We start from the raw sequence: 18,877 nt of genomic DNA on the forward strand, positions 1-18,877 counted from the left end.
AAACAATGGCAAGACTGTAGTTCACCAGATGGCCACAAGGCGGAGTTCTGGTAAATGGAGCCTCAGCTTACATATGAAGTGAGTGTTGCGTTCCATTTGCCGAGTTGGCGGAATGATGAATATTGGTAATGCAAGTTTGTTTACATCACAAATAGGGGGGGTGGTCTTAATATATCACCATCGTTAATGCGGATTATCGTAGATTAGGAGATCATAAATAGAGGTCAACCTGTAAATAAAAGTTTATGCTAATTACTTCATGATCTTTCCAACATAGAACTACTACCTGTACTACTATGGTAACTAAAAAAGTGTGCTTCAGTTTCTATAAATAAAAAAAAATGGTATAATTAATAAAAAATATGGTATAATCAGTTCATAATCTTGAGTGTGAAGTAGTTTGGCTTTCTTATATAAACCATTTTATAAAGAATAGAAATACAGTACATCCATGAACACTAGTCAAACACATTTTTTGCTCATACTACAGCCAAATACAGTACTACATACTACAGTACAGGAAAAACTACAGTTATACTTCAGTACAGTACGTACAATATAGACTCCTTACCAAATAATCCTTCTCCAGGGGTCAGTGTCATGCCTCCTCTCAAGTTTTCTTCTGTTGGTCTTCCGTGAACGGACTTCCTCCTACTTCTTGTTTCTGATCGTTAAAGATCTTATTGGTATTTTCTTTAATCCTTGACCAACAACTCTTCTTGCTGACACATTCACCTGATGCACTCATCACAGTACAGTACAATATCTTCCAACATTCTTCCCACCAACTATAATATTTCTGTCTGTTAATACTTCTGACTTGCTTCTGTCTTGTGCTGTGTTGCATTCTTTTCACTTTTAGTCTTGTGCCTTATTATATTTGCCAGAATTTTGCCGATATTCTGCCAGTCTTAGTTTTACCACACTTCTACTATCTAAAAATGTGCAGTAAACCCTCTGTAACTGGCTGTGAAGATCACTAGATTCACCCTAAAAAGTAGCTTTAACTGTACACTGTAACATTAAGACTTAAAACTGTAGGCAAATGAACATCAATAACAAAGCATATAAAGAGCATTTATGAAAGCATAAAGAGAGCAAAAATTATACAAGTTAGTGTTCAAACTGCGTCGCAGTCACCCCTGGTGATTGCCTTAGCTAGCAATGGTGCTGTGCCATGGACCCTCTGACTTCCACACACTTACCACATAGTATTATGGTGGAAGCCTATAAATACTTAAATGTTTATACCTTATGATAATTACTGTACACTATCCATTTTATTTATTTTTTTGCACTTTCTGTATGTAACCGAGTTAAAAACTACGTAATACTTTATGATAATTACTGTTTTTTTGTTGGTTTTTTTTTGGGGGGGGGGGGGCGCATGTTCTATATGTAAGATTGAGTGTGTATGTAACTAAGTAAAAAATAACCATAATATTGTATAACATAAAGCTCACAGGCAGAGTATGGTTGGAAATATCCCCACTTGGCACAGGAATTACTTGGCATTCACTTATAATAGGACTTATGAGAGAGTACTTTTTTTTTTACTTTTGAATCCATGAAGTCAGAAATCCAAAACCTGGGGAGTGTCTGGATACAGTACTGTGGTAAGTCTTTCTTATTCATAGCAATAAAGCCAAGTTATATGTATGTACGTATTAGAATGCCTTCAGTTAATTTATTCTGTAGAGGGGCAAGGAGGTAATGTAATAGAAGTTTATAAACTCCTCAGAGGACATTACTTAGTCGAGTGTTCATACCTGGAGCTGGCAAATGGCTGCCCCACTAGAGGTCACAGCCCCAGATTAATGAAGCCACAAGTACAGAAAATTGCCATAGTCATCGTTTTTGGAGTGTAATCTCATTTAGGATAAGACTTAGCCAACACCGGCACATGTTCAGGTACCTTCAAGAGCCAATACTTGCCAGCAGTGTGCAACAGAACAGACCAACTGCTCAACTGACTAGTGAGCTGACCAGGGGTGAAAAAGATCAGTAGAAACAGAAACCTCGTCAACCTGAGAACTGTATAAGATAATCTCACAAGCATTGTCTTGTCACTCTGAAGCCACAATAATGGGACTTCACAAACTCTACAATACTTTATCCTTGGGAACATAAAAGTCCTGTGAGTGAAAGAAATAATTCTATAGTAACCAACATCATCATAACAAATAACTCCTCAAAAATCTGAAATACAGTAATAATTCAAAGTCTTGCAATATTTAAAAGTACAGAATATACAAGTTGCACTAAAATACAGTATGATAAAATGTAGTTAGAAGTCTATGTTACATTTGAACTACCTGTACAGTACAGGTACTCACAAAATACTTCCGCAATTTAACATATACTGTACACATAAACAATAATAAATAATTGCTAATATGCATCAAAAAAATCACAATACAAAAGTGTACTTAAACTTAACACCAAAAATTATGTCAACTGAACTTAGCCAGCAAGAGGATCAGCAAGGGAAGCAGAGCAGTGATGTATGCACTCACATCCTCAAACAGGAAGAACAACCTGTCCATCCTACTTTTCATGTTGTTTATACTGTATGTATATATATATATACTGTATATATACATATACTATAGTTCAGTAGGTATACTCACATAATCATGGCTAGATAAGTTCGTAAACAATCCTCTAGTTACAAATATTAATAATCTTGTATTTTCATTCACACATTATCCATGTTCACATTCTTGGTAAGTTTTTAAGTAACCAAATTCAAGTTAAAAATACATTACTGGTGGCTTTGTAAATTTTTTAATAATTTTGACCTTTGTAAGTCTTTCTGTGTTCCTTATCAGTAAAGACAAACTTATTAGATTATACAGTACTGAAATCATCCTAGAAAATGTATTCCACACAATTTTCACACCTTAGTCTGAGATAAATGAATGACATTACTATAGTATATAAATTTTCCAATAATGTATATTAATTCATTATTACAAATTAATAAATGAAAAAGTCTAGTGATTTGTATCTCTTATTCAGTTATATTGAATTTCCAGTTACATGATAAATATTGTTGTAGTGTAGTTAAAAAACAAAACAAATATAAGTTCATTTATCTTAAACTCCTGGTGAGAGAGAGTCCACACTGCCTGTATGTTTTGTCACTCTTCACTAGATCAGAACAGTCATAAAGATAGTGTGTGACATGTTCCCTTGGGTATACAAGTGCAGGTATACAGTTCCCTACCTGACCAAAAAAAAGTGATGGTCAATTTATAAAAGATACAAGTTCTAATGAAGACAGGATACATGGGTGATATATAATTAGTGTTGTCAATTGTGAAGACATACAGCTTCATGCAAAAGGGTACATACGTGCATAAGAAGGTCAAGTAACCATAATACAATAGTACTGTACTGTAATTTGGAACATACACAAGTGCACATGAGTAAAAGTAATTGTAAAAGGACAAACCAAAATAGAGTATGTAAGAGTAACTTAGGGGACAGCTGGAAAAATGAACCATAATAATGAAAATATGGATTGAACATAGTTAATTAGTATCAAGTAAGTAGATTATCTAAGGCTGAAATATCATCTCAGTACAGTTTAACAGAGAAAGAAAGAGAAATTAAAAACAGTAATTGTATTATCAAAAATTTTAAAGTTTGTTAAACAGGAGCTCGAGTTATTCTACTTTAGTTCTCAGACGTGTATCTCGAATTTCAAATACCGTATTTTTTATGGCTGAGTAACTGAACCTTGATTTGTCTCCCACAACGCACCCTCCATCAGCCTACAAGGGCATCCCAGAATTTAGCCAGAAAACTATTGATACAGTGAACATTAAAAAAACTTATAACACAGCTGAACCAAGTGTGATCTAGAGAACCTGTGTCCAGTTCATCTCTAGCTTGGTCTTGTACCCTGCAATACCATTATATAATTTATAAGTTAACAACACCCTGGCCCAGCTTTCTCTGGTGCTGTATTTGGCATAAAGCATCGGCATGCCCTGATGGTTGGTGATGTTATTCAGGGCATCAGCAATGAAGTGGTGGCCAAAATATAATGCCAACTTGTTTTAATTATGCGTACTTCACCTTCATGATACAAACTTGGTTTTAAGGTGACAATACTGCATATTGTAACTCCAGCCCAGAATGGCAAATAGAAATAAAGGCTTACTGTAAATTACTCTTGACCAGTAATTTTTTTTCTGGCAGTACATCATCAAAACATTTTATCTGCCCTGATATGAGCAAGCAAGGAGCAAACGTGCATGAATGAGCGTATGTTCAATTGCGTCTGTCAACTGGCTTTAGGAACTGCATGTGTTTCCCGATTGTTGAAAGTTTATTGCGGAAGCCAAGGACAAGCTGGAGTTCAGACGTCTCTCTGCCATATATAAACCCTGTGAATCCAACGGAAGCTCTGTTGACTCCTCCTGACACTCATTGAACCTAAGTTCGTGTGTGAAGCCTCCCTCCCTGTATTATTCCCGTGTTGGACTCCTGTTGGAATTCTGTACTTTTAAGATAAGTTTATTTAACAGAGACTGGGTCAGGTTCGTTTGTAATAACGTGTTGTGTAATTAGTCTCTCAGTGAATTTACAAATATTTTATGAAAGAGACTCAAGATTTGTGGTATTTTGTATTTTATGTACACTATTTGCCTCGGTATGCTTTTGTGTTATACAGTAATTTATGGGTAGAGATCCTGATCTGGATGTAATTTTGTTTCATTCTCTTCTGGTGAAAGTGGTTTCACGTAGTCAGATTGGTGTAACGTGGGGGTAACAGCACCAAAAATACATAATACTGCACAGTACATGATAATATGAAGACTTGATACTGATCACCATGTAAAGAATATTGTATAGACAATGTTAACATGATACACATGCCCTTTTTAATTATCCATTATAATGTTTAGCAACTCTTATGTCAAAGCAAATATCATGCATTTCATATAGATTACTAGTACAGTACAAACTTGTTAGGTACAATACTATTGAATTTAACTCTCTTGTTAAAACTGTACAATAATAATCAATAAATTAAACTGTTCCTTTTATGATTAAAAGCTACTAAAACATTGAAAGAAGTGGATGTACAGTGAAGCTATCGGCAAGAAGGGTAAAAGGAAAAGCCCATAACTGAAGTATCACCACAATAATTGAGTGCCCTGTGCTCCATAACCTGTACTGTATGGTAAATGAGAGGTAAGGATGGATGACTCTCTGATGTGCTAAATGGATGATGGAGAGAGAAAACCTATATCAGTTGTGCTGTGGGAGTGGAGAAGGCATCACATGACATAAGGAGATAAGTCAGTGTGCAAACAGAGAAGATGAATTAAGAGGGTAACAGAGGAAGAGGAGAAGATACACAAACAAAAAGATATACTGTATATATTATGGTGTAATGAAGTTTGATAACAACTGTGTTTGACAAGGATTCTGCTTAAGGTATCTAGCTTTACTGAAAAAAAAGTTCACTGGACATTGTAGACAAAGTGATAAACAACACATCTGAGAGAAAAACAAGATATGATCTTGATTGTAAAACATTAAGAACAATAGCATTACTAGTGGGCCTGTGGGTATGGCTAAGAATGAGGTTAAGTTACAGTATAGCAGCACCATATGTGAGCTCATTAAAGACCAACTTGACCAACACTGGCACAGGTACAGATACACCATGGAACCAGTACATGCCAACAGGGTGTAACAGAGACATAATTGACCATCTAAACGGCTAACAAACAAATCAGCAGTGAAGAGGATGAAGTATAAAGTATTACTAGTGAACCTGTGGACATGGCTGAGAATGAGGTTAAGTTAAAGCATAGCATTACCAGTGGACTTGTGGACTTGGCTGAGAACAAGGCTAATGTACAATCCTACAGTGGGGGAAGTAAGAAATAATCTCAAATCACCATTGAATCATACTTCTATTAAGCATGAGAGGAGGGAGCAGAGGGAAGATGATGCAGATCAGTGGAGGTAGTCTACTAGAACCTCATCATCATCATCTATTTCAGCTGCGCTCGACTCCACCTCATGGTAGTCCATTTCTAAGGCAGCAGTGTCCTCTCTGGCCTCGGTAAACTCTCCTATGGGGCCACGGAATAACACAAGGGGGACATGGGAATGGCAGAGGAGAGAGGTTAAGGAGAGAGACGTTTTTATGAGGACAAACATAATTCAGGGGGGGACAAGGGAGAATGACAGGAACCAGAAACATTTAAACCAAGGAAGAAGATACAGGTGTGTGTGGAGGAATGTTGAGAGTGAGAAGGAAAGTCACAGAGGTAGAGGATTCAGGAAGTGAAGAATTCTTTATTAGATAACTTGATAATCATATCCAGACATGCATCATGCAATTAAAAAGTATCACTTGTGCATTTTTTCATCTAAACTGTGAACATTATGGCCGCAAACATCTAATGCACTATCAGTAAGATTATTGAAATAGAAAATCACCACAATGTTCAGTAAAATTTAAAAAACATAGCATAATGGCAGTCATCAACAAGTTTAAGAGAAAAAATTGGGATTACATGAAGTCTAGATATACGAGCTCTTTCTACCTGAAGATTAACCACCCCAATGCTACCTGGGGGTTAGGTTGGGTTATTGATAGGGTGGTTAATGTTCAAGTAAAATAAGTCAAATCTTCAGTTAATCCAAACAATGTACAGTACAGTACAGTAACTCAAGGAGATGTATTTTGGGTCAATGCCTCATGCAAAGTGACTTCACAGACTCAATTAACCTCATCAAGTTTATGGCTAGTATGAGGTAGACATGTGTCAGCTCCACACTTTTTACCTAGTGGGTTAATTTATGAGTTATCGAGACTAAGGTAAGTTAGCTATGAACAACTGGAGCCAAATTTTCCTTCGGTTGAAATATCTGACATTTAGGAGGTGTTTTTACCATTCAAATATTTATGAATGCAAAAATGTTTGTATTACTATTTGCTCCTTCCGATTACTTTACTTATGTACAGCTGTATTGATGACTGATTAACTGTCTTTTGAAGTTTTATTTGTGAAACATGGTCTTAAACATGACTCCCTATAGTGTACAGTATTCCAGCCTAATGTTAGAAGATAGCTATTGTATCTATTTTATATATAATCTGCTGGTCTCATAACATCTGACACTTCCTCTCCATTCTACTATACAAATATAATCAAATTCCACTTCGTCCTTGAGCTTCAGCCACACCACTTAACTTCCAAGTGTGTCATCACCAGCCTCATCCAAGTCATGTTTAAGATTTGTCAACCATCTATCACCCTCAGGCATTGTTGCTTCAAAATGCAAGATGTAAATACTGTAGTAATAATTATTTGCATGTGTTGCCTTCACCAAAAATCATCCAAAAGTTAAGTTATCATGACTTACCTTCTTCCATGCCTTCTCCAACGTACCAGTGTACAAAGGCTCTTTTGGAGAACATCAAATCAAACTTGCGGTCGAGGCGCTCCCAGGCGTCCTTAATTGCAGTTGTGTTTGAGAGAGCACAAACAGCTCTCTCTACTTTAGCCAAGTCAGTACCAGGTACCACAGTTGGTGGCTGGTAGTTGATGCCCACCTAGAATATATACAGTATACCATATATAAATACAGTACAAAAATTGTGATAACCACAAGAAAACACAAAGTCCCACAAGACCAGAACATAAACCTTCTCTGGCTTATTTAGTGCCTCCTCCTCCTTCCTCCACCCCGCTCAGCCCTCAACAGATATTTTGTGTTCTGTACTATCCTAAAATTTAAAGAAAGAATTAAATATTCTTTCTCTAACAATAATTACAAATTCTAGAATGTGTTGATACTGTTCAGTTACTGTACCTTGAAGCCTGTTGGACACCAATCGACAAAAGTAATATTTTTCTTGGTGCGTGTCTCGGCAATGGCAGCGCTGACATCCTTAGGAACAACATCCCCACGGAAGAGGAGACAACATGCCATATATTTACCATTCCTGGGATCACACTTGACCTGGTGAGAGACATGAACAAAGGATCATACAACACACACAGAAGATGCTACTTTATTGGCACTAAGTATCTGATGGCCTTGTCAGCCATTTTTGGTTGAAATGCCTTCTTATTTACCATTGTTTGTATACCTGCACTGTCTTGGTATATTGTTAGTAAATTTGCACTGTCTAGGTACACTGTTTGTATACTGTACTGCACTATCTAGGTACATTGTTTGTATACCTGCACTGTCTAGGTATATTGTTTGTATACCTGCACTGTCCTAGGTACATTGTATACCTGCACTGTCTAGGTATTCTTTGTATAACTGCATTGTCTAGAGTACACATTGTTAGTATACCTCTTTGCACTGTCTAGGCACATTGTTTGTAAACCTGCACTGTCTAGGTACATTGACAGCATACCTGCACACTCTTTGTATACCTACATTGTTTAATACCTGCACTGTCTTGGTACACTTTGTATACCTGCACTGTCTAGGTACACTTTTTATACCTGCACTGTATCAATATATTGTTAGTATACCTGCACTGTCTAGGTATATTGTTTGTACACTCTTTGTATACCTGCACTGTCTGGGTACACTTTTGTATACCTGCACTGTCTGGGTATATTGTTTGTATACCTGCACTGTCTGGGTATATTTTGTATACCTGCACTGTTCAGGCATATTTTGTATACCTGCACTGTATCTAGGTAATACCTTTGTATACCTGCACTTTCTTTGTATCTACTGTCTAGGTATATACATTGTTTGTATAACCTGCATTGTCTAGGTACACTTGATATATACCTGCACTGTCAAGGAACATTGTTTGTATACCTGCACTGTCTATGGTAATTGTTTGTATCCTGCACTGTCTAGGTATATCTGTTTGTATACCTGCACTGTCTAGGTATGCATTGTTCAGTATACCTGCACTGTAGGTAATATTGTGCATTGTTAGTACACTCTTTGTATACTGTCTAGGTACATTGTTTGCCCTGCACTGTTCAGGTATACTTTTTGTATACCCTGCACTGTCTAGGGTATATTTTTGTATACCTGCACTGTCTAGGTATATTGTTAGTATACCTGCACTGTCTAGGTATATTGCTGATATACACTAGGTATATTTTGTATACCTGCATTGTCTAGGTATACACTAGGTATATTGTTTGTATACCTGCACTGTCTAGGTATATTGTTTGTATACCTGCATTGTCTAGGTATACTCTTTGTATACCTGCACTGTCTAGGTATATTGTTTGTATACCTACTGTCTACATTATGTGTTTGTATACCTGCACTGTCTAGGTATATTGTTTGTATACCTACACTGTCTAGGTATATTGTTTGTATACCTGCACTGTCTAGAGTATATTGTTTGTATACCTACTGTCTAGTATATTGTTTGTATACCTGCACTGTCTAAATATATTGTTAGTATACCTGCACTGTCTAGGTACTATTGTTTGTATACCTGCACTGTCTAGGTATATTGTTTATATACCTGCACTGTCTAGGTATATTGTTTTGAAGATCACCTGCACTGTCTAGGTATATTGTTTGTATACCTGCACTGTCTAGATATATTGTTAAATATACCTACTGTCTAGAGTATATTGTTTGTATACCTGCACTGTCTAGAGTATATTGTTTGTATACCTACTGTCTAGGTATATTGTTTGTATACCTGCACTGTCTAGGTATATTGTTTGTATACCTGCACTTTATCTAGGTATATTGTTTGTATACCTGCACTGTCTAGGTATGTGTTGTATACCTGCACTGTCTAGGTATATTGTTTGTATACCTGCACTGTCTATACACAATACACATAGATTGTATAACTGCAGTATCTAGGTAGTATACATCATTAGCCTATACCTGCAGTGACTGTATACCTTCACCATCTATACACATGATTAAATGATGAAAATGTGTCTGAAGATTTCACAGAATAAAACTGAATAGAGGAAAAGAAGAGAAAGTAGAAGAATAGCTAAGATACATCAGCACATCACCAAACAGACCCCCTTACATATTAACCCTTTATCTAGTCAAATAAAATTGATCTTCAGGACAGTTAATTAACCTAACCTAAGGACTCCCTCATCATTATCCATCTTTTACTTTACTTTTTACTTTTATCCTCTTCGCCACTGATTGGCCCGTTAACTGCTTGAGTGATCGGTCACATCTCTGTTATGCACTGTTGTCAAGTATTGGGCATGCACTGGATCCTGAATGTATCTGTGTCATGGTCACAATGACGGTCTGTTTGAAACCCTGATTCATATTATACTCCACGCCAGCAAAACATGTGGATAACTGGTGAGTTATCCCTAGGAAGCAGGGTTGGAAAAAATCATGATTATTTTTAAAAAAATAAAAAAATCGATTTATTTGATTTAAATCGGATTTTTTTTATTTAAATCGATTTTTTATTTTTTTACTAATTGCATTAAAATAGTATTTTTAAACCATAAAAACAGTATTTTTCAACCAAGCTTATTCAGGATAATAAACAGAAAATTGGCATTAAGATATTTATGCAGTAGATGTACCAATGGCATTCAACACAATACAGTTGTACCCCGCTTAACGCGGTTTCACTTAATGCGATTTCTCATATACGCGGTGCCTCGCCAGAACCGAACTTTCACTTAACGCGGTTCATCTTCTCATATACGCGGGAAGCGGCACGGGCACGATGCGCACAAGGTCGCCCAGTCATCAAAACATTACCGAGTTCTTCACCCGCCACCCACCACAGCCGGCCCAAGTCAGTGATAGTGATAATTATAGTGAGGATATGGACTTATATGGACTTTGAGGGGTTTGACAAAGAGGCCCTGCAAGCCTCTGTAGTGGATAGTGATACAATTGATACAAGTGATACAGGTGAGGGCCAATAATCTGCCCTCTGCCTCGGAACCAACCCCCCATCCCCGTGTGCCCAGCCATCTCTTCTACTAATGTAAGTGTTAAAAAACTTAATATTATTGATATTTCTCTTAATTATTAATTGTGTGTGCATACCATCATAAAGTTAAGATAATATTTTTACTACAACATAGTTGTGTGTCGTCAAAAAGTGGAGTTTGGGGGTCGGGCCAGTCTCTATTGGAATTAATCCCATATGTTCTGTTGTTCACTTAACGCGGTTTTCACTTAACGCGGTACTCTGTGGGTTCAATTGACCGCGTTAAGCGTGGTACAACTGTACAGTAATATTCTTTTTGTAAAATAAAAGAAAACTGGTAACACATCTTACATTTGAGTGCACAAATCCAAACGTAATAATGAAATTTAACATAAATGCTCTTATAGGATTACAGTGTTTCAAAAATTAATGACTTAACTTCTTCAAGTCAACAGAATAATATTCTCATTTTGTAAAAAAAATAATACCGGTAACACGTTTAAGAATTACCGGTAATAACTTCAAGTCAACACAATATTCTCATTCTGTAAACAACAAAAATAGTTCAAAACATTTAAATTAGCTTAGTTGAACATTGAAATGCTTATATACTGTGACAAGCTTAGATGCCTTTTCCTGTCCTAGGCGATTTCTTACCATTGAGTACAAATCCATATGTGGAAAAAATCTCTCAACCCCTACTGATGATGCAACAGCTGTAAATAATTACCTAGGAACATCCATTACATTTTCTGTCATATCATTGGCAAAATACTGCCACCAAGCAAGGGGTGAGAGAGGTTTTACAACATCTTTACCAAAATAGACCTCTTTAAATGGTGCACTTCTTCCATGGAAGGACATTAATTTTGAAAGGAAATGTGGAAGAAACTCACACACTTACTGTTCTGCAATGTCTCGCTGCTCAGGAGTCAGATGTCTGCCCTGATACCTTGGATCTATCACATTAGCTAGAAAATGGGCAGGTTTCAATGCTACTTTGATTCTTTTTTTCAAAATTATCCATATCCTTCTTATCTGTTAAATACTCCTTAATATCTGTTTTCAGTTTTACCCAGATTTCTACAGCATCACTTAATAGGGTATGTTCTCTCTGGACACAGTCCAATGCCACAGCAATAGGCTTAAGTCTCTCTAAATAGTCTTCTGCAGTTCTTTTTAATGCCTTATCATTAACTTTCCTTTCAATTTTCTTATCAAAGTCTTCACTATTTTCTTTGCACACTTTGACAAGGGTCTCCCAGTTCTTTAAATAAGATTCAATAGAAACTGTCACTGTGTTCCATCGTGTGTCTGATGGCATTACTAGCGTTGTTCCTCCTGCTCTTCTATACAAAGATCCTAGGATGTGATGATTTCTGAAGTACTTAATGATTTCAGTAATGTGCTCCTTAATGTTCTTGATTTGCAGGTCTTGTGAAAGCAAATTTAACAGGTGTGCAGAGCAACCATATGTTATAATGGATTTATCTTGTCCGAATTCACTTCTCATTTTTGCCATATTAGCAGCATTATCTGTTACACAGCTTCTTACTGTGCATCCAAATTTGTCTTCACACTTTTTTGTAGCACATTCAGCTAATTTCAACAGATATTCAGCTGTGTGTTTTGATTCTGTGTCTATAGAGTCAACAAGATAAATACGGTTATCCGCTGTTAAAGTTATACATACTATAGGCTCATTATGGACATTACTCCATCCATCCATGGCCATGCAAACTGTTTTCCCACTAAGTTCTTCTGAATAATTCTTAATCACTGAATCGTAGGCTTGATCCAAAAGAGACCCTCCAATTTGATGTCTATTAGGTGGAACATATCCTGGTCTTAGCATTTTAATCATCTTGATGTTATCAGCCTGCTGCATTGCATAAACTTTTCAATCATGTTGAATAAAAAGAGAAAACAGTTATTAGTAAAAAAATCATTTTGATTTAAATCATGATTTTTTTACTCTGATTTAAATCATGTCATTTAAATCATTTGATTTAAATCATAACAACCCTGCGAGGAAGAAACGCGTTTTCCCTCTCCGTAAGTCCTGTAGTGGATCCTCTCCCCTACAACTCCCAACTGAGCTCCGGCCACGCGCCTACCAGCCAATCAGCGTACAGCCAGCTACGCCGAGAGACTAGGTCTATGCAGTGGACGTATGGGTACGATCGCCGACCTAGTCTCGACCTTCAACTTCCAGCTCAGGATCAGAGCGTTTCACACCTTACGCTTCCGCTCCCATGATTGGCCCTCGCGCTACGAGCACCTCATATCCTGAGGTTCCTAAATCACATAAATACGGCCCCAGTTGACCGGGGAACTCATTCTACACTCGGCTACCGGACCAGCAACATCTCTCCACAGCTCCTCACCACTCAGCTTCCTCAGAAAGCTCCTCGCCCTACAGGATCTCTGAGCAAGTTACTCCTCACCTAGTAACTCCTAAGCACTGCACTGTACAACAATATATATACAGAAAGCGCATTGTGAATTTCTATTCTACCTCATTTCTGAGAGTAAGATATCTACATGTACGTACGTTTGTGTGCCCATACAAAGAGAAAATAGACAACTAAAGAGAATTGACGACTGGCCACTTACAGTACGCTACAGTCCCGCCCATTTGGGGTACTCAGTTGTCAATGCATATATACCACTTTTTACTGGCAAGCTCAATATCGAATTAGTTTATGTAAATCAACTTAAGAAATTCGCCAGACCCGTGTCAACTGAGGGTCATCTTTGACTGTGTAGCAGTTGATTTGAATGTAATTTCTGTCATTGCGTGAGTAGCAACCTCTGACAACTCACGGCGTATATAAACCTGCGCGTGAAGGAGGAATCCCTTCCTTGACGACTTCCAAATTTATCTCAGGTATGTAAGCGAGTGTTCCCCGCTGATATAGTCATTCAGCTTAACTTAGTAAATTTTGTGAGTATCAGTGTTCATGTTGTAACAGTGAAATTGTCATTTACCCAGTGTAAGAATTACTGTAACGTAAATGTCGTCTGTCGTTGCTAGACGAAAGATTGTTTGTGATTGAGTCATCTCAGCCCTCCCTTGACGTCTCCACATTTATCCCAGATCCAGTGTGTGGGTTATTTGAACACCCCACCGGCTGCCCGGGGTCGGTGGATACATAATAGTTAGCTGTATTGGACGATGTCGCTGATTCGGCACGATTAAACTGCTCCAGTCCACATCGTGAGAACGAGACTCCAGACTCTCGCCACGTGTCAGACTTCAACCGACTACAACAGCGGTCTTCATTTGTTGAGACGCCAGTGTTCTACCCTGGGACACTCCGTGAAGTTATATGGTCCACAGTGTTTGTTATATATGATTGGGGATAATTAACTGGAAATAATTATCCTATGTTGGGTAGTGAACCCATAAAATTTTTTAGTATCAGTAATAACGTGTTGTGCTGTGAGTGCATCCTCCATATGCACTAAAAACAGCTCTAGTGAGGGCACCATATGTAAGTTTGTCTTGTAGCTGTATGTAATGTAATGTACCACCAGTAATGTTGTAAGAAGCCAGAGTAGAGTATGCAATTTGAATTGTAGATGAGTACTGTAAAGCCAAGGAGTTGAACCTTGTAGTTGTATGTTAATGACATCTTTTACCTAATTTAATTTAATTTTAATAAACCATTTCTTAGAGTATATTAGGGGTATCTTTTTCACTCAGTATCCACCTTTATTTTGCCCGATGACTTGATACCAGAATTACAGTCCCCATGTGCCCAAACCTTCTAGCCATGCTGCCAAAGGTCTGAGGTGATGAAGTAACCATAATGAAATATTTAGACAGAACAAATGAAGGAACTAAGACAAAAAGAGAAGTATGAAATAAGAATATAAGGGAGAAGAAGAAAATCCCCGCCCTTATAATGGTGGCAACGTGATCCCTGCCCTTATATCTGTACCTGTCAAGTCTGGTCTTGAAAGAGCTCACACTCGGTGCCATCACAACGCTCTCTGGCAAATTGTTCCAAGAGTTCACAGTTTTCTGGACTTGTGGCTTCTTCAACCTTGAGCTGTGACCCCTTATGGGGTGTGCGTCTGCCAGCTCCAGGTATGGACACCTTACTTAGTACAGTAGACCCTTGCCATTCACAGTAAGCAGATGGCGGCTATGGTGGCTAGCTTGCATGCCTTTTCCCGCAGCACAACGAGTCACCCCACACAGCATCTCGTGTTGTACTCTCAAAACTTCAGTGTTTCTGTGTGAAATGGCCTCTAAAAAGACTGCCTAGTGTCAGTGCTAATGATGCCATTGGAGTAAAATGTAAAAGGCAAAAGTCAGTGATGACCCTGACAAAGAAAGTTTTATTTTTTTATATGTTAAAAGATGGGATGAGTGCTGTTGCAGCTGGTCAGTTGTTTGGTACAGGTATACAGTAGTGCACTAACACATAAAAGAGTTCGAGCCCCATCCCAGATACATGTAGGAAGGAAGTTATCCAGTGTGACCCGACCAAACATCACAGGTTTCCTAGTCCTCGGTTTCCTCCTGTACTAACATTGGATAGTCCAACCACCCAAATGGCTAGTAAGCTGGTAAGAGGCTAGAATTATTAAAAAAAATAAAATAAAAAATATGAAAATTTGGTGAAATTCCATAAAGTCTTTCTAGTGCTAATGGTATCCTCCACCTTTACCCTTCAATGTCATTTCATCATCATCATAATAATAATAATAATAATAATAATTATAATAATAATAATAATAATAATAATAATAATAATATTATTATTATTATTATTAATATTCTAAAGATACAGAAGAAAAAAATTAAAAAGAAGCTATTTTACCCCTGACTAATACAAACCACTCCAGGTATATACTGTAATACTTTAAACACTCACCATCTGGTAGGTTGTATCAAAGCAGTTAGCAGTTATATCACGCACACTAAAATCCTCATGGAAGGCATTTTCAGTTGACACTACTGGTGCATATGTAGCCTGAGGGAACATCATTATAATTATCATCAAAACTTAGTTAGGGTTTCATAAATTCATAAAATTATAAAAAGAAAGGAGATATAGTCAATAAAATCTGCATCGTTATTACATTTCTAACTTATTTATACAGTATTACCCCGCTTTACGCGGTTCCACTTTCCGCGATTTCTCATTTACGCGGTGCCTCGCCAGAACCGAACTTTCACTTTCCGCGGTGCATCTACTCATATACGCAGGAAGCGGCGCGGGCAGGATGCGCACAAGGTTGCCCAGTCATCAAAACATTACCGAGTTCTTCACCCGCCACCCACCACAGCCGGCCTAAGTCAGTGATAGTGATAGTGAGGATATGGACTTATATGGACTTTGAGGGGTTTGACAAAGAGGCCCTGCAAGCCTATGTGGTGGATAGTGATACAATTGATACAAGTGATACAGGTGAGGGCCAATAATCTGCCCTCTGCCTCGGAACCAACCCCCCATCCCCGTGTGCCCAGCCATCTTTTCTACTAATGTAAGTGTTAAAAAACTAATATTATTGATATTTCTCTTAATTATTAATTGTGTGTGCATACCATCATAAAGTTAAGATAATATTTTTACTACAACATAGTTGTGTGTCGTCAAAAAGTGGAGTTTGGTGGTCGGGCCAGTCTCTATTGGAATTAATCCCATATGTTCTGTTGTTCACTTTACGCGGTACCCTGTGGGTTCAATTGACCGCGTAAATCGGGGTACTACTATGAAATTTGAATAAATACATAAACTTTATACTACATTAAAAAAGGATCCCGTAGGACCTTTACTGCTCCTTAGACACTTCTTTTACTGCCCCTCAAACACACTTCTACTGTCCTTTTTATTTTTTTCCACAAGTTTACTCTATGGGTGTTCGTATGGGCTACTGTTTAACCATCAGAGTCTCCCAAGATCTTTCAATAAAAAATAAATAAATAAACTCATAATAAGCATACCAGTGGGAAGTGTATCCTGGGGTAAGGCACAAGATTGGTCTGAAACTCTGTCAGGTCAACATTCAATGCTCCATCGAACCTGAGTGAGGCTGTGATGCTGCAATACAAGACCAGAAACTATTAAATGATAGTTGTGGATGGGGTAGTGTGTGTGTGTGTGTGTGTGTGTCCCTAGTGCCTGTGGGTGGAGGGGAGTGTGTGTCTTCCTCTAGTTCCCGTGGGTGGAGGGGAGTGTGTGTCCCTAGTGCCTGTGGGTGGAGGGGAGTGTGTGTGTCTTCCTCTAGTTCCCGTGGGTGGAGGGGAGTGTGTGTCCCTAGTGCCTGTGGGTGGAGGGAGTGTGTGTCTTCCTCTAGTTCCCGTGGGTGGAGGGGAGTGTGTGTCCCTAGTGCCTGTGGGTGGAGGGTGAGTGTGTGGGTCCCTTGCCTCTTCCTCTAGTTCCCGTGGGTGGAGGGGAGTGTGTGTCCCTAGTGCCTGTGGGTGGAGGGGTGTGTCTTCCTCTAGTGTGTGGAGTGTGTGTCTTCCTCTAGTTCCTGTGGGTGGAGGGAGTGTGTGTCCCTAGTGCCTGTGGGTGGAGGGGAGTGTGTGTCTTCCTCTAGTTCCCGTGGGTGGAGGGGAGTGTGTGTCCCTAGTGCCTGTGGGTGGAGGGGAGTGTGTGTGTCTTCCTCTAGTTCCCGTGGGTGGAGGGGAGTGTGTGTCCCTAGTGCCTGTGGGTGGAGGGGAGTGTGTGTCTTCCTCTAGTTCCTGTGGGTGGAGGGGAGTGTGTGTCCCTAGTGCCTGTGGGTGGAAGGGAGTGTGTGTCTTCCTCTAGTTCCCGTGGGTGGAGGGGAGTGTGTGTCCCTAGTGCCTGTGGGTGGAGGGGAGAAGCGAGAGTTTCAGAAATAAAATCTTGTATATAATCACAATTCAGGCCATAATGACTCCCCATTGCAGAGGAAACTAAAATAAGGTAGATGGATTAAACTTTTAAACTTGATGTGCTTAGCTTTAGTATTTGATTGGTCGAACTGTTATTTGTATACATTAAAAAATGCACGATACAACAGCCACATTCCCAAACAAGTGCATGAAATTTATTAAGAGTATCAACAAGACAAGGACAGAAATTTTTATCATGAAACAACACAATCATCTGACTGTGGTGATCTAACCTTCCCACGATTGTATAGATGTGTTGATCTGACCTTCCCATAACTGTAAACTGTGTGATGATCTGACCTCCCCATGACTGTATTGACTGTGTTGATCTGACCTTCCCATAACTGTATTGACTGTGTGATGATCTGACCTCCCCATGACTGTATTGACTGTGTTGATCTGACCTTCCCAGGACTGTAAACTGTGTGATGATCTGACCTCCCCATGACTGTATTGACTGTGTTGATCTGACCTTCCCAGGACTGTAAACTGTGTGATGATCTGACCTCCCCATGACTGTAAACTGTGTGTTGATCTGACCTTCCCATGACTGTCAACTGTGCGATGATCTGACCTTCACATGACTATAGCCTGAGTGGATGGTACAAAGCTTGTTGCCATACCTGGAGACCACCTGCCCGATCATACGGTTGAGGTTAGTGTATGTGGGTCGGGAGATGTCGAGCCTCTTCTTACAGAGGTCATAGATGGCTTCATTATCCACCATAAATGTCACGTCCGCATGTTCCAGTGTTGTGTGTGTGAAGAGGATGGAGTTGTATGGTTCAACCACAGCTGTTGAGACCTGCCAACATATCAGGATACTACAGTATGTAATTGTGTTTATTCCCAGCTTTTGTCAATGTTTAATGCTTTTGTAAACCAACTTACTGTATAAAGTATACTGTACAGTTACTTATCAAGTTCATTATTAAACTTAGCACTAATTTCTGAATAACATACAGCATGGTCACCAAAGATTACTTACAGATTTTACCGAGAACATTACTGTATTACTAAGTTTTAGCAAAATCAAACTTAGAGAATAAAAGACTTTTGGTCCACATAAGATTAAGGTCTACAAGGAG

General features: G+C 38.6%; 1 protein-coding gene across 5 annotated transcripts in view; it reads right to left on the reverse strand.

Annotated features, from left to right (window-relative positions):
* The window catches only part of LOC121860727 (tubulin alpha-1C chain-like), a 52,510-nt gene that overhangs the window by 18,273 nt on the left and 15,360 nt on the right, over nucleotides 1-18,877 (reverse strand). For 2 of the 5 annotated variants that reach the window (XR_006087917.1, XR_006087918.1), the window contains exons 5-10: nucleotides 18,413-18,594; nucleotides 16,875-16,971; nucleotides 15,802-15,900; nucleotides 7,852-8,001; nucleotides 7,402-7,591; nucleotides 5,925-6,101 (exon numbers count right to left, since the gene is read on the reverse strand). Coding sequence is in view for 3 of the 5 variants with exons in the window: in XM_042358054.1 (XP_042213988.1) it covers nucleotides 5,983-6,101; nucleotides 7,402-7,591; nucleotides 7,852-8,001; nucleotides 15,802-15,900; nucleotides 16,875-16,971; nucleotides 18,413-18,594 (837 nt within the window). In the remaining 2 variants the exon portion in view is untranslated. The remainder of the gene's footprint in view (nucleotides 1-5,924; nucleotides 6,102-7,401; nucleotides 7,592-7,851; nucleotides 8,002-15,801; nucleotides 15,901-16,874; nucleotides 16,972-18,412; nucleotides 18,595-18,877) is intronic. The other 3 variants (XM_042358055.1, XM_042358056.1, XM_042358054.1) reach the window with 2 other exon arrangements.

The sequence above is a fragment of the Homarus americanus genome, unplaced genomic scaffold (genome assembly GCF_018991925.1).
Source record: "Homarus americanus isolate GMGI-L3 unplaced genomic scaffold, GMGI_Hamer_2.0 scaffold23617, whole genome shotgun sequence".
Taxonomy (NCBI): domain Eukaryota; kingdom Metazoa; phylum Arthropoda; class Malacostraca; order Decapoda; family Nephropidae; genus Homarus; species Homarus americanus.